Source organism: Fonsecaea erecta (assembly GCF_001651985.1).
Source record: "Fonsecaea erecta strain CBS 125763 chromosome Unknown Scaff2, whole genome shotgun sequence".
Taxonomy (NCBI): Eukaryota; Fungi; Ascomycota; class Eurotiomycetes; order Chaetothyriales; family Herpotrichiellaceae; genus Fonsecaea; species Fonsecaea erecta.
In genome coordinates, this window is record NW_017387245.1 from 3,801,664 (window position 1) to 3,826,609 (window position 24,946).

The 24,946-nt window shown below is 52.6% G+C and overlaps 10 protein-coding genes across 10 annotated transcripts; 7 read left to right on the top strand and 3 right to left on the bottom strand.

Annotated features, from left to right (window-relative positions):
- Positions 1-814: 814 nt before the first annotated feature.
- On the top strand, positions 815-2,447 carry AYL99_03115 (hypothetical protein; the record flags this gene model as incomplete). Its single annotated transcript, XM_018834631.1, has 2 exons — positions 815-1,285; positions 1,332-2,447. The coding sequence occupies 2 exons, from the start codon at positions 815-817 to the stop codon at positions 2,445-2,447; spliced, it is 1,587 nt and encodes a 528-aa protein (XP_018697255.1).
- Positions 2,448-4,862: 2,415 nt separating this feature from the next.
- Positions 4,863-6,965, top strand: AYL99_03116 (hypothetical protein; the record flags this gene model as incomplete). Its single annotated transcript, XM_018834632.1, has 6 exons — positions 4,863-4,919; positions 4,980-5,085; positions 6,230-6,385; positions 6,447-6,512; positions 6,560-6,757; positions 6,820-6,965. 6 exons carry the CDS (start codon positions 4,863-4,865, stop codon positions 6,963-6,965), a joined length of 729 nt encoding a protein of 242 aa, XP_018697256.1.
- Positions 6,966-7,564: 599 nt separating this feature from the next.
- On the top strand, positions 7,565-9,468 carry AYL99_03117 (eukaryotic translation initiation factor 3 subunit D; the record flags this gene model as incomplete). The annotated part of the gene is made up of 2 exons (XM_018834633.1): positions 7,565-7,772; positions 7,826-9,468. The coding sequence occupies 2 exons, from the start codon at positions 7,565-7,567 to the stop codon at positions 9,466-9,468; spliced, it is 1,851 nt and encodes a 616-aa protein (XP_018697257.1).
- Positions 9,469-10,251: 783 nt separating this feature from the next.
- Positions 10,252-11,394, bottom strand: AYL99_03118 (hypothetical protein; the record flags this gene model as incomplete). Its single annotated transcript, XM_018834634.1, has 1 exon — positions 10,252-11,394. One exon carries the CDS (start codon positions 11,392-11,394, stop codon positions 10,252-10,254), a length of 1,143 nt encoding a protein of 380 aa, XP_018697258.1.
- Positions 11,395-11,915: 521 nt separating this feature from the next.
- Positions 11,916-12,596, top strand: AYL99_03119 (hypothetical protein; the record flags this gene model as incomplete). Its single annotated transcript, XM_018834635.1, has 1 exon — positions 11,916-12,596. One exon carries the CDS (start codon positions 11,916-11,918, stop codon positions 12,594-12,596), a length of 681 nt encoding a protein of 226 aa, XP_018697259.1.
- Positions 12,597-14,114: 1,518 nt separating this feature from the next.
- Positions 14,115-16,195, top strand: AYL99_03120 (hypothetical protein; the record flags this gene model as incomplete). Its single annotated transcript, XM_018834636.1, has 3 exons — positions 14,115-14,270; positions 14,324-14,433; positions 14,488-16,195. 3 exons carry the CDS (start codon positions 14,115-14,117, stop codon positions 16,193-16,195), a joined length of 1,974 nt encoding a protein of 657 aa, XP_018697260.1.
- A 1,123-nt stretch (positions 16,196-17,318) lies between these two features.
- Positions 17,319-19,407, top strand: AYL99_03121 (putative sterigmatocystin biosynthesis monooxygenase stcW; the record flags this gene model as incomplete). The annotated part of the gene is made up of 6 exons (XM_018834637.1): positions 17,319-17,724; positions 17,786-17,861; positions 17,932-18,694; positions 18,756-18,857; positions 18,922-19,170; positions 19,228-19,407. The coding sequence occupies 6 exons, from the start codon at positions 17,319-17,321 to the stop codon at positions 19,405-19,407; spliced, it is 1,776 nt and encodes a 591-aa protein (XP_018697261.1).
- Positions 19,408-19,735: 328 nt separating this feature from the next.
- Positions 19,736-20,810, bottom strand: AYL99_03122 (hypothetical protein; the record flags this gene model as incomplete). Its single annotated transcript, XM_018834638.1, has 3 exons — positions 19,736-19,912; positions 19,961-20,316; positions 20,372-20,810. The coding sequence occupies 3 exons, from the start codon at positions 20,808-20,810 to the stop codon at positions 19,736-19,738; spliced, it is 972 nt and encodes a 323-aa protein (XP_018697262.1).
- Positions 20,811-21,464: 654 nt separating this feature from the next.
- AYL99_03123 (hypothetical protein) lies at positions 21,465-23,361 on the top strand (the record flags this gene model as incomplete). The annotated part of the gene is made up of 8 exons (XM_018834639.1): positions 21,465-21,568; positions 21,634-21,716; positions 21,792-21,951; positions 22,004-22,228; positions 22,284-22,372; positions 22,439-22,559; positions 22,616-22,914; positions 23,015-23,361. 8 exons carry the CDS (start codon positions 21,465-21,467, stop codon positions 23,359-23,361), a joined length of 1,428 nt encoding a protein of 475 aa, XP_018697263.1.
- A 497-nt stretch (positions 23,362-23,858) lies between these two features.
- Positions 23,859-24,651, bottom strand: AYL99_03124 (hypothetical protein; the record flags this gene model as incomplete). Its single annotated transcript, XM_018834640.1, has 2 exons — positions 23,859-24,348; positions 24,428-24,651. 2 exons carry the CDS (start codon positions 24,649-24,651, stop codon positions 23,859-23,861), a joined length of 714 nt encoding a protein of 237 aa, XP_018697264.1.
- Between the last annotated feature and the right edge of the window lie 295 nt (positions 24,652-24,946).

Here is a 24,946-nt window from a genome sequence, read left to right on the forward strand (position 1 = left end):
AACCTCTCTCTCTCTCTCTCTCTCTTCATCTTCAGCTTGGTGTCTTGGATCACTTGCAATCCAAACATTCTGGACACTCTCTTCTTCCGTGTGCCGTGCCATCACAGCTCCCGTACATTTCGCATTTGAGCTACAGCCCTCATTTCACAAGTTTTACGCGAAAACGCTGTCTGGAGACATTCCCGTTCGTTACGTCGTTAGAAGTTGTAAATAAAGTTAAGCAAAACTAATTTTCTTATCACTTCGAAGCTGTCAGTTAACTATTCAATCACGAGAGATGTGAGGGTTGTCTTTGCAGTCTGGGATGTCTAAACAAAGCGTATTTACTTGTCATTTCCACCCATGACCTTCCATTTTGGGAACCATATTCGACGGGAGTGAGCCAGTCGCTCACCCTTCGATCCTGTTTCACGCCTCGTCGTCAGACCGAAAATAACATTGGAGGTATATCAGCTTCGCATTTCGCCGACGTGCTCTCGCTTACATTCCAACCTCTTCCACGCTCTCGCCATCTTTTGGATGAGTTCTGCTTCGCGAGACCACCATCTGACTTCTAATTGGATAGCTTACCGCTGATGTCCGTTAAGCGACCTTGGCACTAAATTAGGTTTGTTGATCCTCTCGTTACACCTTCCTAACTAAGGCCCCAATGACTTCGCAGTTCAACTGTTTCTGAAGCAACAATCTCAATAATTCCACCCCTGAGATCTTCAGAATGTACATATGACTCAGGCTGCTGCGCTTGACCACCTTTCGATTATTTTCACCCTACACCTGCCCTTTGGCCAGTGTTGGCTTGCGTTAACTCGTCGACATGCCGCCGCAGCCAGACGATCAAACAAACGAGACAGAAGAGGGATGCAAATGGGAAAAACCGATGCAAGAGCTCGAGGAAGAAGACAATAATATGCTGATACATGTGGAATGGGATCAGTTGAGAAAAGAATTCTCAGAGTATCTTGAAAATGAGATACCTACCATCGAAGCAATTGTTACTCAACATCTGAACTTGAGATCACATCAGATGTGCAGAGTTGCAGAAAGATCCCAGTGGCTGGACAAAGGGACGTTTAACCTCTGTGTCCCTGTCTTCATTAGCAACTGGCGTGCGCAACGGGTCCTGATTAGGTGCCCTTTCCCCCACCGCCTGGGTGGTCTACACACGACTGCACTGATGGACGAAAAGCTCCGTTGTGAAGCAGCTTCATTTGCTCACCTATCTCGGAATCACCCTCGTGTTCCTATTCCACATCTATGGGGATTTGGGCTCCCAGGCGGCCTACATGTGAGTAAATACTGTTCTCGATTGTTAATCGACTCACAGATGATAGTTCTCAGCTCTGGAGCACGCGCCCTGGTACCAGCGAGCGTTAACATCTCTGAAATATTACTGGTCATGGATCTTTCGAAAACCATATTTCCGGCCATTCATTCCGTGTCAAAGTCATTTCTCATTGAAGAGCGGCTATCTGTTGATGGAGTTCTTCGAGGAAGAGCGAGGGCGAATGCTCTCTGCGGTAGAGCGTCCCACCGCAGAAGATCGGAGAACACTTTTCCGAAGTTTGCGAGACATACTTCTCGACCTGTCGCGCCCGCTATCTAGGATCGGCTCCTTTACCGTTCACGAGTCTGGAGAAGTGAGTCTCAGCAACCGACCATTGACAATGGGGTTAGCTGTACTTGAAAATGAAGGTATCCAGACGCAAATCCCCCGAGACTACTGCTATTCCTCTACCGACTCGTACCTTCTTGATCTCCTAAACTGCCACAATCAGCGGTTAATATATCAACCAAATGCGGCCCGCAGTAAACTCGACTTGGAAGGTCAGATGGCTACTATCGTCGCTCTACAGGCACTATACCCGAGATTTAGGAATATGCCATTACAGCGAAACCCGCCTGTCTTTCAATTCACGGATTTGCACGAAAGTAATTTCTTTGTGGACAAAAAATATAATATCACAGGTATTGTGGACATTGAGTGGAGCTGTGTTTTGCCTAGGGAAATGCAACATCCGCCCTTCTGGCTTTCTGGACACGAGCTCGATGATCTTGATGGAGAAGAGACAAGAGAGAACGAACAGGAGTTCGAGAGGGCTTGTGAAGAATTCCTTCAGATCCTCGAAGAAGACAATAAGGGGGAGATATTCCCAACTCGCCCTCGTGACTATGCTCAAGCAATGAGAGACTCTCTTCAGAGAAACCAGCACTGGTACTTGACCGCAGTGAGAATCCCGCGGATCGCGTACAATTTATTCATCAACAAAATACAACCCCTTTTTGCGCTTGCTCACTCTGAAGAGGACGCCGGCATATTCCAGGATGTTGTGGCCAGATACTGGAGAGTTGACACTATGGAATTTGTCGAGCAAAAACGCCGTGACTGGAGCGACTATCTCAGTCAGTTACGATCCATGAAAGGCCCATCAATGAGCATGCCAGTCTGAGTCCATTTCTCTATTTCTTAGATTCGGCCTCCTTGTTGCGCTCAGCTTTGTTCGCTGCGCGTTTCTTCCTCGCCTCGTCGGATGTTCTGAATTGAAGTTGTTTTGTCCCAGGGGGTAGGGGCTTGTTTTCAATCACGGCATCGATCTTGGCAGTCTCTCTTGATCACTGCCTTTGAGCAAGTCCAGAGGCCAAGCCTCCGAATATGGCACATGTGAAACCATCCCAGGTAGGACAGAGCTGCAGGGATAAGACAAACAGCGCAGAGGTCTCCGGAGCAATCAATCTCATGAAGAAATTTGAAGGAGCAGCGTAGGGCCACGGATTAGCCTTGAAGAATAGCACATAATTCATTCGTATACAAGGCCCATCGAGGCTTCTCGCGACATTAGCGAAAGGTAGTAGTATGCGTTCCAATCTGCCAAAGCATTTCCACACTGAATAGTGATTTTGCAGCCACGCAAAAGCGGCCGTAGGATTCCAGCACGATCCCACCACGGCATCTCCAAAACATGTTTGGTAATGTTCCAAAAAGGGGCCAGGTCCGGCTTCCGAGACTCTTTTCGAATAAATGTTCTCGCTTCCTCAATGGATAGATGTGCAAAGTTGTGCAGGAATTCAAACCATGTATCAGTGTTGTTTCCCAGCCATACGATGACCCCCTGTGCCCTATTGTAAATATACCTCAGAGGAGTGATTGCACGTATCATGATCACTGTATGACAATTCAGGAGACTATCAACGGAGTCTGAGGTGGAGCTTTGGGCGAACGTAGATTATCATTAAAAGCGGTCGGGCCGCATCGTCTCTGTGCAAAGTGGCCTGTTGCCTCTTTCAGAGGCTGCTTAGAAAACAACTGGATACAAAAGTTCGTGGAGAACTATCCGGAGACATTCACCAGGCTTGGCACTCTAGCGTGCCCTTTGTTTGTGAACCTGGCCATTGATCCGTATGATCTTTCCCGCCTTCTCCATGGATCTCACACAGTCTCTGCCAGTCCGAAATACAGCCACCCGCACCCCCGGGTATATTTGGGACTCAAGTGCCGCCATCCGCCTTTGTAGCTCCTCCATTTGAGTCGTCAGTGCCGCCATCCGCCTTTGGTCCTGAGTTCGTTGCTCCTCCATTTGAGTGTTATAGTTCGTCACACGCCCATCGAATGCATCCTGGAGGGCTGTGACGATATCGTTTGTCTTCTGGCTCAATTCTCTTGTCTCTCGACAGGAATCTCTCGTCTCCCGGTGAGATTCTCGGATTTCCCGCAGGGTCGGTCCAAGATCATCTGAAATTCTCCTGGTTCCAATAGGGAGAGAGTCTCCACTCACGCTTCCAGCTGTTGCCTTCCCCTTGGCACGTGGTCCGGCGTTCGATGGGCCTTCCATCGGGTCGCTTTCCGATGCACTTTTGGGAGTGACATGCCCCTATAGATTGAGTTAATTCTATTTACCATAACTAATCATGGATAGGGGATTAGGTGTCACCTACTTTCGTGCCTCTGTTCCGTTGATTCGGCCTCGCTTCGGAGCCCGAATTGGGTCGTGACGCACCTGCCGTATTTGAGGGTTGGCTTCTACTGCTGCGAGGACTGACTGGGCGTTGTTGGGGGTTTGTAGAATGGTCTTGCCCTCCTGATGCGTTTGCAACCTTGCTTAAGGAATTCTGAGTGGGTTGCGCGAATCCGGGCGCGCCAACCGCCCGAGTGGTCGTAGTGTCAGGCATAGTACGAGGGTACGAGGCTCGATTATAGACCAGAAGAGATTACGAAGTAATGAAAAGAAGTATTTACGATTTTAGTATCAACGATGGGACCATGCTTAAATCTATCTCTGATATATCTGCTCAACCTACCCCGCTTCCCCCACGAAGATTTGATTTGTTGATGAAGGAGGCTGACGGCGCCCGGTTGAAGTACAAAATGAACATTCTCGCGCAGCATTCTATGATAACAATCAGGGGTGTGCTTCGTGATCCCCGACACGCAATTAGAGCCGCCAATGGAAGACAGCCGCTCTTCCTTACAAATCCACGCTAGGTGAACATCTCAGCGGGGGTGGATACAAAATCATCCGTGAATGTAAGTTGAAAGCATTGCGCCGGAACAGGTTCGAAGGGAGCTGATTGCCTGCCATAACTCGGCGATGACGTCTCGTCGGTTTGTCTGGAAGTGTGCGGCCTTACGTGGACTCTGGTGATTGGCGTACATGCAACTAGCTGTGATTGATAGGCTTATAGCAGTCCCTAGAGTTCCGCTCGCAGCCAGCCAGCCTGAGGCTCGACAGCCTTCTGTGGGGTCTGTCCGTTGTGCTCGGACCATGAGTTCGATCTAAGCCTGATAGAGGGAGACGAACCTCCAATCACGCAATGCTTAATGCAACACCATCAGACCGTCACTGTGTCTGCCTGGAACTGCACACAGCATGTCAGAATGGACCACTAAAGTGTTGGGCATTTGGACAAATGCGTGTGGGGCAATGGTCAGTTTCTACCGAGTAAGGTCTGCCAGATATAGCAGACTGACTGATTGGGCACCTTAGCAGCCCCTCGCTCGGGAGCTGAACAAGACTCTCGAGGGCTCCTCTGCTAGAGAGGTGGCTAATTCTTCCCCAGAGCCGCATACCTACACCGCCTCTTCTAGCAATTGTTAGTTCGAAGAGAAAGGAGGGTCGCGTAGTGAAGAACATAAGTCCCGTGAGCGCCATAGCATAATCTAACGAATCCTAGAAGTTGCGGGCTCGGATTTTGAACGTTCCAGACATAAGAAATCCGGGTCCATGACTCTAATTCTCGAGCCATGGGCTGAGGGCCGGGATGTTGTCACTGAACGTGGGCGAGATTGATACGGTTGGCTGACCTTCCGCGATAAGTCTACATGTCCAGGTGGACTGGTTCGCACTCCAGCACCTGCTGATCTCTTTCGCGGCATGGCCCGACGCCTTGTCTTCGGTTCCGATTATATCAGATTCTATGTCCCGGATAGCCCCAGGCGTTCTAGCAGGGACTCAGCGTCATAGTCTTTCAGCTTCAAACCCTTGCAGTTAGCGTGTGTTGTCCCCTAGACTTGCTAACGAAAGTTGCTGGAATAAAGCTTTTGTCGCGTCTGCCGACGCGTCCGTCGCGAACGCCCTTATGTGACACTGAGTCATAGTCAGCATGCCGGCTGAGAAGCCGTTTTTACTTCGGGAGCTGGCTCCTGCTTAGTGCCTCCTGCGAAGCCGCTGCCTAATGGTGCCTCGCAAGGATCGGACCGTAGCTCTGTCTCCTTAGAATACTTTCGACATGTACCTCTCATGAAGTTCCTTCCAAAGCCTGAAAATGTCAACTTTGTGTCATATGTGTAGCCAGATTCCTGTATCTTTCTTCGCGCCTCATGCCAGTCTACGCGAAGACATTTCTTCTCGTCACTTGTATGGGCCTCACGTACCCCACTGGCCGGTTGGTCTACTCCGAAAGTCGGCAACTAGGGGCTGTCCATTGTGCGTCATCTTAGCCGGCACTGTTGAGGCAGATTTCCTTCCCCCTGATGTTCGTCGACACACGCAAACATATCTCCGTCGAGGGACTCTTGATCCTAACGAGAATCCAAGGCCTGAGGAGTTGGACGAAGCCGAGATCAGCCAGATGAATCCATTTGCGCTCTATGTCGGGGTCGGTGATATAAGTCATGTGCTGTTCTTCCAAATTCCTCATCCATGGTGTAGTGGACATCTCTGGGGTCTGCACGCTCTCAACTAATCATTTCTGCCCCTCCCAGCTCCTATCGATGTGCCAATCCACTGACCTGCAGTTGAATTGAATGTGGACGAGATTGAGGATACCGAATGGGACGAGACACCATACAACAAGCTTGTCCTTCCAGAGGGTGAGAAAGAACCTATCATGGCTTTTGCGGATCGCCCTCGACTCAATAGCCAGGGTTTCGACGATTTCATCGCCCACAAAGGTGAGACCTCCGTAACTTGGTCCGTACAGTTGGACCGCTTTGGCTCACACGAGGTTCAAAGGCGAGGGAATTATGATCCTCCTCTGTGGTCCTCCAGGGGTCGGTAAAATCCTGACAGCCGAAGCAAGTAAGTTGTGTTGCCCTGAGTCCGCTCGCGGTGGTTGACGTCCCAAGTGGAGGAAAAGTCGCGCGTACCACTATACATTCCGAGTGCCAGCGATCTTGAGACCTCGCCCGAAAGAGTCAAGGCCGGTCTTTCGAAGGCCCTTGAGTGCTGTCAGCTGTGGGACGCGATCCTTCTGCTTGACGAGGTCGATGTCTTCCTTGAGACGAGGGGCTCTAACAGCTTGGATCGTAACGAGCTCGTTTTCAGTATGTTTGTTCGCCCTGCATCATGATCGCCGTGGTCGTGAACAACCAGTTGATCTACATAGTCTTCCTTCGTCGGCTAGAATACTATCAAGGCCTGATATTCCTGACCACGAATCACCTCAGCGCCATTGATCCTGCATTCAGATCTAGGTTCGATCTCATCCTTCTATACCGCGATATAGACGAGCCCTCCCGCCGGAAAATTTGAGTCAACTTCATCCAGAAACCTGGAACCGGGATCAAGTCTATTGGTGACAGTGACTTTGAGGAATTTACCAAGGAGCAGCTGAAACGGACGAGAGATCAAGATCTTGATCAAGACTGCTGTAGTGCCTGCCAGCCGCGACAGGCCTTTCAGAGTCAAACATCTGACCACCGTCTTGCTTATTCGCAAGCGCGTAGCAACTATGGAGAGCACATGGTATGGGTAGGACTGAGTTGTTGGTGTCAGCATCTCTCAAATACACATTTGCAAAGGCGGAGGGCTGCATGGGGTTACCTGTTGCGGTTAATCACTGTGGACAGACCTTGGCTTTCCCATTTGGGAAAGCTGGCGCTTGGTCTAGCTTACTCGGTATAGTTTAATTACCTCGTAATATTACCGGGAGCGTTAGACACTTCAGCCCCCACCATTGGTGAGCACAGGGCGGCATTACACTAGTCCCAATCAGGGCTCAGCTGGGCGTCGATTTACCTTCTCTTGGCACTGGCATTCACAATTTACACCCCACTATTCGTGCGCGGCTTGAACAATTGTCTGCGAACAAATTGAGCCCTCGAGACTCTGGTATCTGTCCAGCATCCAATATGTCCGAGATCAGTCTTGCGGAAACTATCAGTGGGATCAGCGTCAAGGACGAATGGGGGCCGTCACTTACCACCACGACCACTCTCGATGGCATCCCCTACGCCCCATACTCCAAGAGTGATAAACTAGGTCGCATGGCCGACTGGACACAAGAAGGCAAAGAAGGTCGAGACCGAGGCGGCAGACAATATGGCAGGAATTACAGGGGTGAGGTTCCTTTACACTCGAACTGGAAAATGTCACTGACAATGGGTGTCTAGACCAACAAATTTATGGCGCAGGCACATCGTCCCTTTTCGCGGTGCAAACTGCTGAAGACGAAGCCACCTTCTCCGTCGTCGATAACACAAGAACAACCTCAAAGGGCCGTGGTTTTGGTAGGGGCGGGGTGACAGTCTTCCGTGGCCGCGGTCAGCGAGGAGCCGCTCAACGTGGCGCAAGAGGAGCATTCCAAAGAGTTGGACAAGGTCGTCAGGGGGGTCAACAGCAAGGACAATTCTTCGACCAGAGAGGTGGCCGAGGCGGTCGAGGTCGTCGATTCGGGTGGCGGGACTACGATAAGCCGCAACGGAATCGCGATTCTTCGGTCAACATCCGACCCGACTGGATCATGAAGGAGGAGATCGACTTTAACAGACTCGCTAAACTCAACCTGGAGACTTCAGACGGGGAAGACATCGACAGCTACGGATTCCTCTACTACTATGACCGGTCTTATGACAAGGCTCCCGTGAAGAACACCGAACGCAAACTCCTTTCCCTGGAACGAGCCGCCTACAATGTTACCACGTCGGCCGACCCGGTGATCCAAGAACTGGCCGAGAAGGACGAGGCCACCATCTTCGCCACCTCAGATATCCTCTCCATGCTGATGTGCGCGACTCGATCCGTGTACAGCTGGGACATTGTGATTCTAAAACACGGTGACAAGATCTTCCTGGACAAGCGGCCCGACAGTTCCATCGACCTGGTCACCGTCAACGAAAATGCCGCCGACGCCCCTCTGGAAGCAGACACCTCGACCACGCCGTCCCAGCAACAAACCGGTGTCAAACCGGACAGTATCAACACCCCTTCCAACCTGGCCGTGGAAGCCACAATGATCAACCACAACTTCGCCTTCCAGACCGTGATCGAGAACCCTAACAGCAAGGTCGAGTTCCCTCATCCCAACCCATTCTACAGCGCCTCTGAGGAAACCGACCCGCTCGCCTCGAAGGCCTACAAGTACCGCCGCTTTGACCTCTCGCTGGAGCGTGACGAAGAGCCCCTGAACCTGATCGTGCGCACGGAGCTCGACGCCGCCATCAAGAACAACATCTCCGGGGAGGACCAGTTCCTCACCCTGAAGGCGCTCAACGAATTCGACCACAAGGCCCAAGGCAGCGGCGGCGCGTTGGACTGGCGCACCAAGCTCACCTCGCAGCGGGGTGCCGTGGTTGCCACGGAGATGAAGAACAACAGCTGCAAGCTGGCCCGGTGGACGACCCAGGCCATCCTCGCTAGGGCGGACCAGATGAAGCTGGGGTTCGTGTCGCGAGCGAACCCGAAGAGCGCGGCGAACCACGTCATCCTGGGCGTGGTCGGGTACAAGCCGCGTGAATTCGCCTCCCAGATGAACCTGGGCTTCTCCAACGGATGGGGCATCGTCCGCACCATTGTCGACCTCGTCCGGAGCATGTCCGACGCCGCCGACGAGGAGGAAGCGGACAACGACAACAACAACAAGGAAGAAGCCACCGCCGCTCCCGCAAAGGACAGGAAATACGTCCTGGTCAAGGATCCCAATAAGCCGGTCATCAGGCTGTACGAGGTGCCCCTGCACACGTTTGAGGATGACGACGACGGGATGATTGGTACAGTCGGCGAGACGGACGGCGCCGGCGAGGAAGCTGAGGAGTAAAAATCAAACTTGCAAATGGGAGGGGCGGATCGCCAAGGTTGATGTATGGGTGCAACTCGGCACGAACATGTATCTACCTGCCCGGACACTGGCGATTGTGGTACAGGTCCAATCACTCACCTGAATCCAACCACCTCCTCTCTCTCTCTCTCTCTTCTAAAGAACTATCGCCTAGCTAAGCGAGCAAGAAATTTTCGCGGCAAAGGATTCTTCGCGACAACCTTTTGCACCGTGGGAGGAGAAGAAGAAGAAGGCGGAGGCAGTCGACAAGGGGACTCGAATCGACTCGACTCGACTCAAATCGAATCAGGTCTTATCTTGTTTGTCACATGAGGAATGAGTGGACGGGGCAGCAGGGGTGGGACCGACCGGTTCTCCTCCCAATCTCGAAAGAAATGAAATGAACGAATGATTGTCGCTAGCAATGGAGGTGGCGCGGCACGGGCTACGACGATAGACAGACAGACGAACGAGGAGGCGCAACGAGCCATCTCAAAAAGCAGTTGTAGACAACAGCCTCTTTTTCCTCACGTAGGGGGTTATTTAAAAAATAAAAATTACATCTTGTTTACGAACGATGAGGTGCGATGGTAGATCCTGTTAACGTAACTTCAAATCTCACTTGGATATATATTTCCATCTATGCCCTGGCGCCTGTGCTGCGCTATACTGTACAGAACCCTGGTAAAACACAGGGCGGCTTGAAATTCAAACTCCATGTTGATATACTAGAGAACTTTTGTGCTCTCCGAGACATTCTCACTCCAAAATGGTGTCTTCCTTTTATCTGACTCGGCCCATTGTCTTTCCAATTTCACTCTCCCAGTTTGCCGCCCTCTCAAAGCCGTTGGATGCGGTCTGGAAATCCATCATGGCTTGATAGATGGCTTCTTTGGAGGTGGTCACAAACGGGCCGTACTGGACAATGTTCTGATCCAGCGGCTGGCCCGCGACGAGGATGAATCGCGCAGCTTCCTGTGCGCCTTCTACCACGGAGGCGGTCACCACGTCGCCGGCCTGCTCGAAAACGACGTTATGGTAGGGAGTAACCGTTTCCGCTTTGTGTGCGTCCGAGCCGTTGGAGAATGTCACCGCGCCTTCTAGCGTGTAGGCGAACGCGTTCCATCCCTGCGGGAGTTCCTGTGTAATCTTTCCACCGGGTTGAATTGTAATGTCAAGAAGCCACACCGGTGTATAGGCCAGATCCTTCAGAGACTCGACGCCTTGGCTTTTCCCCGAAATGACCTTCACCTCGACTTTGCCGTCCTCGGTCTTTGCAATGGGGATCTCGTCGGCACGCAGATCGCGGTATCGCGGTTCGCAGGATTTGAGGTGCTCTGGCAAGTCGACCCAGAGTTGCATGCCCACGCTGAGATCTTCTGTTTGCACGGGCATCTCAGCGTGCACGATTCCTCGGCCAGCAGTCATGAATTGTAGATCACCAGGCCCGATTTTCCCTGCATTACCGGCGAAGTCTTCGTGGTTGACGCCGCCTTTTAGGAGGTAGGTGATCGTCTCTTGTCCTCGATGAGGGTGGTCAGGGAAACCTGCACCGGGAGATATCCTGAAGTGGTCGAGCATGAGGAAAGGTGTGAAATGTCGCAGTTTTGGTGTGCCAACCGAGCGCCGTACTACAGCACCTGCGCCTTCTGATTGTTCACGGGCGAGGAAAGAAAATTTGATCTGTCGTGGAGTCGTCATGTTCGCTGCCGAGGTCGAAGCTAGACGAGAGGGAATGAGAGGTAGTCCCAGAAAAGGTGTCGCTGTTGGAGATTGTGCGGTTGTTGGTTTTATACGATGTAGGATGCCGCTGAAAACTGGTCTGGCTTGTTGAAGAAGAGTCTTCGAGGAGGCCAGAGTGCTGGAGTAGTATGCAATAAGAAGTGCTGTTGTGATGGTGATCAAGAAGGAGTAGATCTGCTTCATGGAACGGAGAGGGAAGTTACTTATACCTTGGGAGAATCATGGAATGCCGAATATGCTAGAATAGGCAAGCACAGTTCGACCACCAGCATTACACAGGGTAGCTTGCAGCTTATGAAGATCTTTACAATGGTGTTTGGCTTGTTTTCGAGCCGTAGCGCAGCGCAGCGAAGCGAAATCGATGAGCAGCAAATGCCGATGGAACTAGTCGGAAAACCTTCCGCGGGGCTGATTGCGTAAGAATCAGTCAGCAGCTGGTGGCTGATTCGGAACCAACCGAGTCACGTGATACGCCAAGAAATATCCAGGGTTTTTTTCTTCTTCTGGCCACCATCTAACATGGCTATTTCCTGGCCACTATTATTACGGGAAAGGTCTCGTCGAACGCCACTTGCAAGCATCCGTGAAAAAGCTGTCACGCCCATCTCCCTGACAATAGTCGCGGTCTACAAGATGCCTCTGCTCGCGCTCTGTTAACCCCTTGAGCAGCCCAATCCGTTGACAGTGACCAGGTCACGCACACAATGGAGGATGTCGACAATCATGAGTCAATCCCCGAAACAGAGGCACTTCCCGCAACAGTAAAGTCTGTTTCGACCTTCGAGCTCGTCATCATATCTTACGGCCATGCCAAGGGCCCACTTACCCTCGCAGGCCTGGGTTCAGTCGAGAGGCTCACCTTTTCCGTCAGGGACATCAGGAACCCACCCGCCAGGCTGCGCAGGACGCACACAGGTCTCTCCTCTCATCTGCGCAAGGAGGTCATGGCCAACCAGGCCGCCGCTGCAAGATTGGGGCTCATTCTCGAGACTGTGCAGGCGAAGATGGGTGAGATGCAACGGGCCCGCGAAGGCTTGGACACCAGCGCGGAATCGCCTTCATTGTCTGCGGCACCGTCAACCACCCTCGTTGTCGGCATCATGTGTGAACGGGGGAAGCATCGCAGTGTTACCTTTGCGGAGGAACTTTCTCGGGCCATCCAACCAGATGGCTGCTGGGCCGTCTCGGTTCGGCATCGTGAGTTGGATTCATTGCCACATCGCACGGACTTAGCTGTCCCAGAGGAGAACAGCTTGATGACAACAGGAGACGGAAGAGCCGGGCCCGAGACCAGGAAACAACGGGATCTGGAAAGGAAGAAAGGTAGGTCGTCAGCCAGGGGATTCTTGCACGAAGATGCCCCCGGTGCCGAGGAGGATGTTTGAAAGCCATAGCACTGGATGAGACGCCGAATGGGCCTCTTTGAGTAAGAGTTGGGCTGTGTTCATGCTTTGTGATATCACAATCTCTGACTTGCTGGCAGTGCGTATCTTGGGCAAAGAGAGAAGCCTTCTCGGAACCAAATGAAGTATTTCCTCGATCTATTCCGAGTTAAGTAGCTCGGTCGCTCGCCCCCAATAATAATGCCTCCGACTCGCCCGCTGTTACATATGTGGATGGGTCTCATAACACGCCAGGTCCTCGATCCGGTTCGCGGGGAAAAGACCAATCTATTAATTAGTGCTGCGTAATACAGTGTTGAACCTGGAGTTCCAGGCGCCCTACTAACTAATTAATTGACCACCAGGGCACCATCTCGTCCCATGTATTACGGACGTAATTACCTCCCCACAGCATATATATATATATATACACATTATACATGCCCCGAACTATGCTTTCTCTCTTCCCTTTTTGGTTCAGGGAAGGGAGTTAAGTATGGATCTTGGCGTCGAGGGAAGTAATCCTCCAAAAGCGGCGGATTAGCCACCAGAATCGGCGGGAAATTTCCCTGCAACCCGCGTTGAGCTGTAATAACGAAAAGGAAGAAGGAAAGTCCCAGCCTTACGCTCCAGGTCTGGCCAATTCGAAGGCACTACCGCCGTCCTGTGCAATGTACAAGCACGTGACCCAGCCTTACCGCACCACCACCTAACCCTGATATCCCCATAACACTAGGACAACGGGGTGTAACAAGTATTTGTCCATAGCCTAGTTGTTCCGGTTGAATGCGGCTCGACAGGCGCAATACGTTGTTCCCGCAGAGCCTATGATTGGCGCAGCTGCATAGTCGGTCACTCCGCCCAGGATTCTTGGTAGCATATCTATGAAGACAGATCAGCACGTCTTGAAGCTACAATAGGATTTCGAGATCAAGTATGTATATCGTTGATATGTCCGATTGAACATCAGCATTAACACCAGGACACTTCACCTAGCCAAAAGGTGAAAACTCTCCTCATTGACGGCCAGAATTGACGCTCCCTAGATCTGTCTTTGAAGATGCTCACGACTTCAGCAATACTCTCCTTGTGGTCTTTCCAACCGAGAGTTGTGCCTGGAATAGACCGGACAAAAGTGACATCCGCATGTCCAGTGCTGCCCGCAATCCCCGGAATCGGTCTTCCGAAGCAGCCATCAGAAATGACCCTTTTTAATGTTGCGTTGAGGTTTGGCAGCGATCCAGCTAGGAGGGGAAGCACCGCGAGGAATAAATACGCTTGCTCGAAGGTGTCCTGTTGGGGACCATGGACGGACCTAATAATGGCCCCAGCTGGAGCTTGCAGGGCCGAGGGCCTAATAGCTTAGCTATGTCCCCAAGGCATGGGAAGGGCTAGTGGGCCTAGGCTCACCAGGCTCAATGCTCTCGGCAATACTGCTTTTCTAAGAATCTCCAGGTCGGCCGCGACTTGGACTGCCTCGCCACCTCCATTCTTTGTCTTGACTACACCACAAATTCACCAATGCCTTCAGACAACTATAACGCTGCCGACACAGGGGCACAAATCACCAGCGTGAATGTGTCGGCCAGAAACGCATCTGACGATACAGACACCTCCGAGGACGATGAGAACAATAACCGGCCGGCCAAACGTCCGCGCAATTTCATTGCGAGACAGGTAAATCCTGCGCCGCGTGACAGTGTCCAATTCATGCTGATGCCTTCAAATAGGCCTGTGAAAGGTGCCGAGCGAGGAAGACTCGATGCGACCAAGAGACACCGTGCAGCTTATGCAAAAACCTGGGCGTCCATTGTGTCTACACCGAAAGAAAACCCACCAGGTCAGTCAGCATGCGTTGATGCAGACGTCACTCGTCCCTCACAGCCCTCCACAGGAATGAAGCTTCACTGAGCATGATATTTAATCGTCTGAAGCGCATCGAGACCCAAATCAGTCGCCTAACCAGTAAGCATGAGACTGACGCCAATCATGCTGCACACGCATCTCAGAACACCAACAACCCAGGGGCGCCGATGCACACTTCGCCGCAGGGCGATGCTGGCACCACTGCTCCACCTGCTCTTTCTGCTGAATCTCTTTCTCCTCAGCAATTCCCCAACACCCACAGGCTTGCCAGGACCGCAGGAGATTCCAAACTATCTTTCAGCGCTCGTCAGGCTCTCTACTGGCTGGGTCTTCTCCCGGAGTATTCCTCCACTTCCTTTCCCACGCGCGCTGAAGGACTCGGCGTATGTCTCGCTGATGTCGAATTCGACGGGCCAGCTCTCCCTGAGAATGTCCAGACCGAAGAGTTTCCGCCTGACTGGCTGGAATCGTTGAGCCTGTCGACAGTCAAGGCGCTATCCAACGCTTTCTTCAGCACCTTCAATCGTATCTTTCCGGTTCTCGATCGGGACTACTACTTTCTACACAGCCTCTCAACCGTCGTCAGCGAAGGCTTTAACGACGACATTGAGTCGTGCTTGGTTCTGGCTGTCATGGCACTCGGCTGTCTTGGGGCAAAGGCGTTTGAAGAGGGAGGGTACCACAACGAGGATGTTGTGCCAGCGACAGGAATCGTTCAAACTCTGATGAACCAAGACGTGCCAGGGAAAGGGCTCTTCAACGAATCACGGCGCCGCATCGGACTCTGCTCTGGCGCAAAGGACATTCAAGTCTCACAATACTACCTGGCCGCGGCGTTGTTCTACGCTCAGTCAATGCGCCCTGTCGACCAGTGGATGATGACGGATCGTGCCAGTACCAACTGCCTGATATTCTGGACTCAACTTCAAAATCGCTCAGATGAATGGACCATCGATATGCAGTCCCGCGTCTTCTGGTCCGCTCTGCTCATGGAGACCGTGGCTGGGCAGGAGTTGGACCTACCAAGAAGCCGTCTCCGAGAGCTCGAGGACGTGGTTCCGCTCCCCAGATTCCTCGCCTACCCCAACGCGAAGAAGCTGCAACCTGTCCGAAAGGACGACTCATACTACCATTATCACTTTCTGGCCCAGATCGCTCACCGCATCATCCTCACTCGCATCCGAGACGAAATGTACCATCTACATCCTTCCACGAGGGTCGCAAATGAATTGCGACATCAGCTGGACCAGTGGTACAGGAATCTGCCCTCGGCCCTACAACTTGACGGTAATCTGGACACCTTCAGCTGTCCGGCCGAAGCAGTGGCTATGTCGTTGCTCCAAACTAGATATCGCTCAGCCCTTTACCACCTTGGACGACCTTTCCTGTACAAAGCGTTGAGCAACTCTTGCGCAATGACCGACCAGGAGTTGAACTTTTGTTCCGAGGCCCTGCAAACGGCCTCGGACTGGCCAATTGCGACTGGGTCATGCAAACAGATGGACAGCTTCTCGCCTCTGAAGTATTTTGTGTGCCGGTCGTTCTTTGGCACTTTGCTAATTGCGCACGCATTGAAAAAATCCCATGATGAAAGACTCATTGCGACACTACCCCAGAACTCGGATGCTCTGTGTTCTTACATGCTTCATTATATCGAAGGTCTTGCGCCACTGAGCCCAGCACTCCAGAAAGACCTGGAACTGCTCTTGATGTTGTACGAGCCTCACGATCATTGAGTCTCACTGATATTGGATATATATCCTTGTGCCGATCTCCCATTTACGTGGAATCCAAAGGCCAGGAATGTGCCAAGCTGGAGATCAGTCGTGCCCCGGGAACAAAGCCTCCGGGTCTACCACCGCCTCCAATATTACACAATTACAATGTCAAACTTGCATCCATCGACAGTCTATGTTGCACCTAAAGTTTCAGGCCAGGACTAAATATTTTGCACATTGGTCAACCAGGAGCTACCTTTTCATTCTGGCCTATTCAGAGGTGCGGTAAAGTCAAAGTCGGGTCTTTTCCTTGGCCTCTTTGGATTGCCTCAGGCCACCAAAGCGAACGCGATAATGGATGTGCCGAAATCTTCGCGCCTCAAAACTTGATGCGGCGCCGCGACGAGGAATAAGGGGCTTGGCACTCGATACCCAGGCACGCGGCGATAGATGGTGACAGCTCCTATCTTTTCATAGCCTAGCAACCTTCCAAAGCGCTGCTCGTCTCAGCCAATGCAATCATTCGCAATCGGGACATTTTGACTCATCCCGAGGGTGTTTAAGGCACTGGTATTTTTGAGGCGAGTAATCGCAACTTCTGGGGCAGCCGTTGATGGGCATTGGGCCTTTGACATGATGTCCACTGACGAGCACAGTCGGGCCTAGGACTGCCCTCCCCGATAAATGTTGATTCATGGGACATTAGCTTTACGGAGGCTCTTTGGTGGCGAAATGTTGTAGACTGAGCTGTCAACTCCACAAGTGTCGGGGGGACTAATATACATCCGACCTGTGGGAGAGAGCATCCCCCGCAAACAACTTCAAAATACCAGGCCAAAACAGCGAGCCTCCCCACAACCATGGAGCGTCTATCTACCTCCCTGCCGAGGCCCGAGTAGCAATCGAGACGTGTATCGAACTGTGCTGAAAACATCTCCTGGATGAAAGGCGATCTCGAGATTTGACACGGACTCCAGTGGCGTGTGTGACTACTCGATGGATGTCCATTGCTTGCTCCACCGGCTGAACAAATTTCATTTATTTTACCATGCTGTGCATACTATATCACACCTTCCAGACCTGATCCTCGAGTTACACCTATCTCAATTATCTGATCATTGACTTTGAATACCTGCAAGAGATGCCTTCAGGAAAGCATGACACCCTTGAGACGAAGTCCCCTTGGGTCTCATCCGAGGACGGACCCAATGTCGTCAAATACCCACCCGCGCCATATCAGCTGCTGGATCAGTATCACTCTCAAACCAGCAAGATCAGAGTCGCCTGTGCCGGAGCAGGCGCCACGGGGCTATGTCTCGCCTACAAGTTCGAAAGACAGTTGGAGCCAGGAACCTGGGAGCTCAGTCTTTTTGACAAGAATCCCCAATTTGGCGGTACCTGGTGGGAGAACACATACCCAGGGGTGGCGTGTGACATTCCGGCTCCAATGTACACGTATTCCTTCGATCCGAATCCGAACTGGTCTCACTACTATGCCTCAGGAAGCGAGATCCAGCAGTACTTTGAGGGTTTCGCGAAACGCCACGGTGAGTTTCTAGCCGCATCGGGATCTATATGCAAGCTGACACACCCTTTTTTCTTCGACAGGTCTAGAAAAGTATATGAAGCTCAACACCAAAGTGCTGGAGATCAACTGGGATGATAATCAAGGCGTCTGGAACATGTAAGCGATGAATCATGCTGCACCAAATGCACGCGTGCTTGCCTGGCTAAGTAACTGACCCGTGTCACAGCGTCCTCGAGGATCAAAAGACCAAGAAAACCTGGAATGACTGGGCTCACGTGTTTGTCAATGGCACGGGCATCCTTAACAACTGGAAGTGGCCCGAGATCCAAGGCCTGTTCGATTTCAAGGGCGATATGATGCACTCGGCTAAATGGAACCACGACGTCGATTTCACCAACAAGACTGTTGGGGTAATTGGTACCGGTAGCTCATCGGTTCAGATTCTGCCCCAGCTCCAGAAGGTGGCCAAGGAAGTCAAGGTGTTTATGAGAAGTCCCACTTGGATCAGCCCTCCCTTTGGTGCAGCTCCGCTGGCGGCCTTGCGGAACGGTGCAGAGGTCAAATTGAGCACAAGGCAATACAAATTCACCGAGGCCGACAAGCAGCGATTCCGAGATGACCCGGAATACTTTTTACGCTTCCGGCGAGAGATCGAGGCCGAAATCAATATCATGTTTGAGTTGTACAAGCAAGGCACAGAAGTCTCCAAGTCTACAAAAAAGATCATTCTGGACGAGATGTACCGGCGAATTGGTCCCGGGCAGGAGAAACTTCTAGAGTTCATCATACCCAAATGGTCACCCGGATGTCGAAGAATCTCGCCGGCCGATGGATATCTCGAGGCCCTGGTATCAGCGAACGTCGAACCCATTTACGGAGAGATTGACCGTGTCTCGGAAAAAGGAGTCGTTGTGGCTGGTCAAGAACACGAGGTGGATATCTTGGTCTGCGCGACCGGCTTTTCACCTGCTTTCAAGCCTCCGTTCAAGGTTCGTCTACCGCCTAAGCACAAGAGAGAACGCATGCTGAGCGGATTCACCATCTCTCTAGGTCTTCAACGGCAAGATCAGCCTTTCTGACGATTGGGGTCAGGGGTGCAATATGTACTTGGGTATTTCTGCACCCAGGTTCCCCAACTACTTTACAGTCGCCGTAAGTTGCTAAATCCATCTCCATTCACTATGAGGTCAACTCATGTTTTTCGTTTTGGTAAAAGGGACCCGGTTCGACTTGGAGCAATGGCAGTCTCCTTCCGGCAATTGAGACCACGATCGAGTACATTATCAAGTTGATGAAAAAGATTCAAAAGGAAGGCGTTCTGTCTGTTGCTGTGAAACAAGAGGCCACCGACGATCTTTACCAGCACTTTGACGAGTTCCACCGACACACCGTCTGGCAAGAAGAGTGTCGCAGCTGGTACAAAGACGGAAAGTTGAAAAACCGGATTTACCTGTGGCCTGGACCGGTAAGTTTAGAACCAAGTCGACGATATGTTGGGGGGAATAGTCTAACCGCCGTTTAGACCATCCACTACCTGAAAACCATCAAGGATCTCAGAATGGAGGATTACGACGTGAAGTACAGGTACAAGAATCGGTTTGCCTATCTTGGCAACGGCACAGTGAAAGCGTCAGCAAGCAAAGACGTTGCTGGGTTGAGCCCGTATGTTCGTAATTCTGACAGCGAGTGGGATATCGAATAGCTTTCTGGTCACCACAATGGTCATCATCGTGGCCAAGGCCTCACACTCGAATCTATATTATCTGCCTATATAGAGGTTGGCGAATCACCGAGACTCGGATGTCTCGGTACGACTGCTTGCAATATCCAATCTTTGATTGCTTAGACTCCTTACTGTCGATCTTCGTTTCATCAACTTGTGAGTGGAACGCGTTTGCTTAACGGGCCGGCCGACCATACAAGTGCAGCCAGATGACCACCTTTCCATTTGGTATGTGACTATAAATTCGTGATGCTATTTGTATATGGCAGGCATCATCTTCAGTCACATCCCGTATGGTCACTACAGATCAATTGGGAAGATCGTCCTCCGGAAATAGTGACGGCAATTTAGGCAATGGAAGACCTCCCATGCCATCAATGAGCGCTCCCGCCCTCCTCATGAACTGGACAAGGTCTGGGCCGAGCCATTCAGGCAACAAAGCAGCTCTCGAATGCTCCATTTCGCGCAGGATCTTGCCGGCGACCTGTACACTCGTCAGTGTGTGCCCTTGCGCCCTCAGGATACCACATACTAAGCAGCAAGCGCCGCGCATTGACGGGTCGGCCGACATCTGAGCGATCATCCGAGCCACGTTGTGAGGGGAGTTGGCCTCCATGCCCGCTGCGTACCACTCCCTTGCGAGGTTCTGCGTCAACTGCGTGGCGGTGAAGTTCGGTGCGACGCCGTTGACGCGAACCAACACCTTGTTCGCGGCAAGCTGGGAGCCTCGCAAGAGTCCAGTGGCTCCATGCTTGGACGAGATATATGCCGCAGCGCCGGTGCCGCCAAAGTAGCCCGAGGTCGACGTGACGAGGACGATGGAGCCTCGCGAGCCATCGGAGAAGCGAGCTTCGTTCTGTGCCATGTGGAAGAGTCCGAGTCGGAGTGCTACTCGCCCCGGAGGTCAGTATCGTCCTGGAAGCCGAACGGAGGTCAGACTTACTGTTGAAGGTGCCCTTGAGGTTGATGTCGATGACTCGGCCCGCCTCGATAGGCTCCTTGGGCTCGCCGTTTGCGTCCACCTCGTCGCTCTCCAGCAGGAGCGAAGACTCCATGACGCCCGCGTTGGCGACGACCACATCTATGCGGCCAAACTGGTTCTTAGTCGCCCGAAACAGCGAGACCATCTGCGCCCAGTCCAAGATGTCGACGGCAACGAACATGGCCCGTGGCGCCGGCGCCGGTGTTGATTTGGCGAGAGAGGCCACCAGCGCCTCACCAGCGCTTCGCATTCGCTCGAGGTCTGCCACCACCACATTTGCTCCGTAGCTATGGTATATCCTTGCCGTCGCAGCACCGATGCCACCAGCTGCCCCGGTGATAATGACTGTCTTGCCTTTGAGTTCGTCGAGATGTGCATTGCTGGAAGTGATTTCCTGCATGGTGAGGCTGGTCATAATCGGCGCCTGAGGTATCTCAACTTGCTGACCGCCCGTGGTAGGACACAGATTCTGTCCTGAGCTGAGTATTCAACTCCTCTTGCATCACCATTTTCGGTGACTTGGAACACGGTCACTTCGATCGGGGACGCTAAGGTCGAGGCCGATGCATGGGGCTTCTGCTTGGATTGGAGCCGGTTATAGTGCGATGGGACAATTGGTCGGAGGCAGACGTACATGGTCCACAGTTGTTATCTCAAAGGTTTCATTCATTCTCTAGCCTTCTAAAATCTATTTCTACCACCCCCGATGGAGGCATACACGTGTGCGCCACTCAATAAACACACCACCGTCTCCTCCTCCACCCCCGCCGAGAGCGCGATGCTGAGGTCTCACACCAAGGTCGAGACTCACTGACGCCGGCGAAAGCAGCTATCACGACGGGATCTGATTCGCCCACCGCCCTTGATCGTGTACATTAGCGTGGTAAACACATCCCGGGGCCCCAGAGCAGAACCTTTCCGGCAATGATATAAATTTTGCTTCCCCACCTCACCTGTCGAAGTCAAACAAAACACCCATCGACCACAAGAGTCTCATCCACCACGCAATCTTCTGTACCTCGCATCCTTGGTCGTTGATTTGTACATCTCAACCATGGCAGACATCGTGCCAAAACAGCTTTTTCCGGCTGAGATTGAGATGGTGGAGGAAATAAAACTCGACGAGCCACCCTCGTACGGTCGAGAGGATGAGGCGAGGTACGAGACACTTGGATCCCGGTCAGACATACCAGGGTATCTCTGTTGATCACGTTCTGCTCCAGGATCGTGCGCAAGATCGATGCCAGACTCATGCCGACGACCGCTTTGATCTACCTTCTTTGCTATATAGACCGAGGCAACATTGGTACGTTTCGCGATTCATGCCATCGCCGACAAGCCTGGTCCCATACTTTCGATTAACGTGCCCCCAACTGGGCAGGTAACGCAAAGATTCTCAACGCCGATGAGGGCGATGCCATGCCCCAGACCAACCATATGACAAACTATCAATTCACCATTGCGTTGATGGTCTTCATCGTCGCCTACTGCGTCTTCGAAGCTCCATCCAACCTGGCCTTGAAGGTTCTCACGCCGAACAGGTCCGTCTCCCCAAGTGACGTGTCATGTGGCTGCTGGATTGACCTCTTTCAGATGGCTCGGCTTCCTCGTCTTCTCCTTCGGTGCCATCTGCTGCGGTATTGCTGGAACCACCAACTTTGCCGGCGTCGTTGGTCTCCGATTTTTGCTGGGGGCGTGTGAGGCCGGTATCTTTCCTGGCATGGTGTTTTTCATGTCCTTTTGGTACAAGCCCGAGGAGCGAGCCACGCGTATTGCAGTCTTCCTCTGCAGTGCAACACTCGCCGGAGCGTTTGGAGGGTCAGTCGCCACTCCTGACCTGGGAACTTCTGACGGCTGACACATGCCCTCCTAGTGCGATCGCTTACGGCGTCGGGCATATGAATCATGCTGGTGGACTTGTGGCATGGAGATGGCTGTTCATCATAGAGGGACTACCATCAGGTGAGCATCCGTTCTTTTAAACCCGCCAGGGACCGTGCTTCGATCTAACCAACAAACATCGGGCAGTTATCGTGGGGATCCTGGTCTTCTTCTTCATGCCCAACTACCCAGAGAATGCAGGCTGGCTGACCGAAGCCGAAAAGAGCATCCAGCGTCAACGCCTTTCCGCGGGAAACAGTTCACATGGGTGAGTGATTGGGCTGGGGCTTACCTTTCCACCAATGATACTGATCGCGAGGACAGCGAGGCCAAGATCAACTGGGCCGATGCAAAGGCCACGCTCAAGGACGTGAAACTCTGGGTTCACTATTCCACGTATTTCGCAGCGGGTAGTGGAGCCACCTCTCTCTCGCTGTTCTCTCCCGTCATCGTGGCAGGCCTTGGGTACCATGGCCTGCGAGCACAGCTCTTCACCGTCCCGCCTTACGCAGTGGCGTACGTGGTCACTCTTGTGGTTGCTCTGTGGTCTGATAATCGGCGCATGCGCGGGCTGTTTGCGTGTGCCGCGTTCACCACCGCATCCATCTCCTTTCTCATCCTCGGTGAGTTTCCAGTTCTGCACGACACACATGCCCCCCCGGCCCCCCCCCCTTGTCCCCCATACTACCCAGCACCTATCCCTGACTTCGGAGTCCCCCATAGCTGCCATTCCCGGAACTCATTACGCGGTACGCTACTTTTTCTTGATCGTCGCCACGAGCGGTTGCTTTTCGGCACTGCCCCCATTGTGTGCTTGGGTCGGGGACAACGGTCGCTCCACCACCGCAGGATCTCTTGCCACAGCATTGAACATCGCTTCCAGTGGACCTGGGCAGATCATCGGCGTCTGGATATATCGTGCTCAAGACAAGCCGCTGTACCAGCTGGGTCATGGGGTCAATGCGGGATTCCAGCTGATTGGCGCCTGTGTCACCTTGGGATTGTATCTACACTACAAAAAGCTGAACAGGAGACTCGCCGGGACCAATGCGACAAGGTGGATTGCGTAGTGGAGGATGATCCAGAGAGAAACCATGCCCAGATGTTTTCTGGATCAAGATTGGCCTGGTGGTGAAGTTCATAGCACAACGCCAGCAGCCAGTCAGGCTGAATCTAGCGCCCGGGGCTTTCGACGGAGACTTCTGCTGAGGCTATGATTCTGTCTCGCAAAAGGTCAGGACGAGATGCGAGTTCATGGACAGCTGGAGACTCGGAACAGCTTTGATTGCCGCCTGTGAATGAGAAGCCCAATTGCAACACGCCGTCATTGTTAACCTCTCACTAAATGGTGTGTCTAGAACGTCAGCTGGCCTGGGATGATTTCACGATTGGCAGGAATCGAGTCAACCTTCTTTGTACAGACCTTTTGTTGAATCCTCTCGTGCTCTCGTGCTCTGGCGCTACCCTCCGCGACCAACCATCATCAAGATCCAAGTGAACCGACACCTAAAAGGGATTTCACTCCATTGTATAGCTCATATCAATGTGTCTACCGAGATGAACATATCTATGAGCCTGTGTCGGGCCTTTTCCTGACCTCGATCAAACTGGCGTGAACGGCCTCGATCTTCTTGAGATCCTTGACGCCCAGAACAAGAGAGATGTTCTCCTTGAACGCCCGAGTCTCACAGAACTCCTTGTGCGCCTCGACGGACTCCCAGCCCACCACCAGGACATATGCCTTGCCCTTCCCATCGGTTCCGGGAATGTCAATCCCCTCTTCCTCCTCCACCCAGCCTCCGACCCAAGATTTGTAGCCCTTGGCTTCCCTCTCCAGCACGGCGAGAAAGGCCTTGACGTTTTCCACCAGCCGAGCTTGATCTGCTTCCGAGTACAAGCGTGGCAGCCACATGGTGACAATCTCCGTGGCCGGAGCGGTGTTGGTGCTGAAGGGATCGATCGTGGCAGTGGTAATTTCGGGGAGAAACCGAACGTGATACGCCTTGGCCCCGGCGCCGAGGATGCTGCCAAATCGTTCAAGGAATGGGTTGTATGCACTTGTTACAGCATGTGGTATCAGCTCCACGGACGGTGAGGTAGGTGGAATGGTCAACAATCAATCAATATGTGCCCTACTCTGAGTCCATGAACTTCTGGTGGTCCTCCAGCTCATCCCAGTCGACGAACCATGTCAGCACCGAGGGATCCTCGACTTGTCGACCCCAGCAGACTCGCCGGGCGCCTGGTTGGGAAAGGACCACGTCAAGGGCTTCGGCGTGGACCGTTGCCGCCCTGCTGGTCGTCTCCTCGGGGTTCTCGCCGTGTCGTAGGGGGAGCAGGGCAATTTCGGTGATCGCCATTATTTGGTTTACTGGCGGGCGCTCACAATGGGTACATGATCAGTTATGATGATAATGTCTAGTAAGGCCGGAACCCTCGATGCAGCCATTCCCTATATATCCGGAGATCGGGGTCTGTGCGGAGTGCTCGATCCATCGTCTCATACCAAGCAGCACGGTAGGGACCACTTCCCAGACAGGGAGGAAACCTGTGGAGTTGTTATTCATTATTATTATGTTGTGTCCCTACCGAGGTAGGCAGGGCTCAAGGATCGGGGACACCCAACATGAGTCCGAAACAGAAGGGTCACTAGGT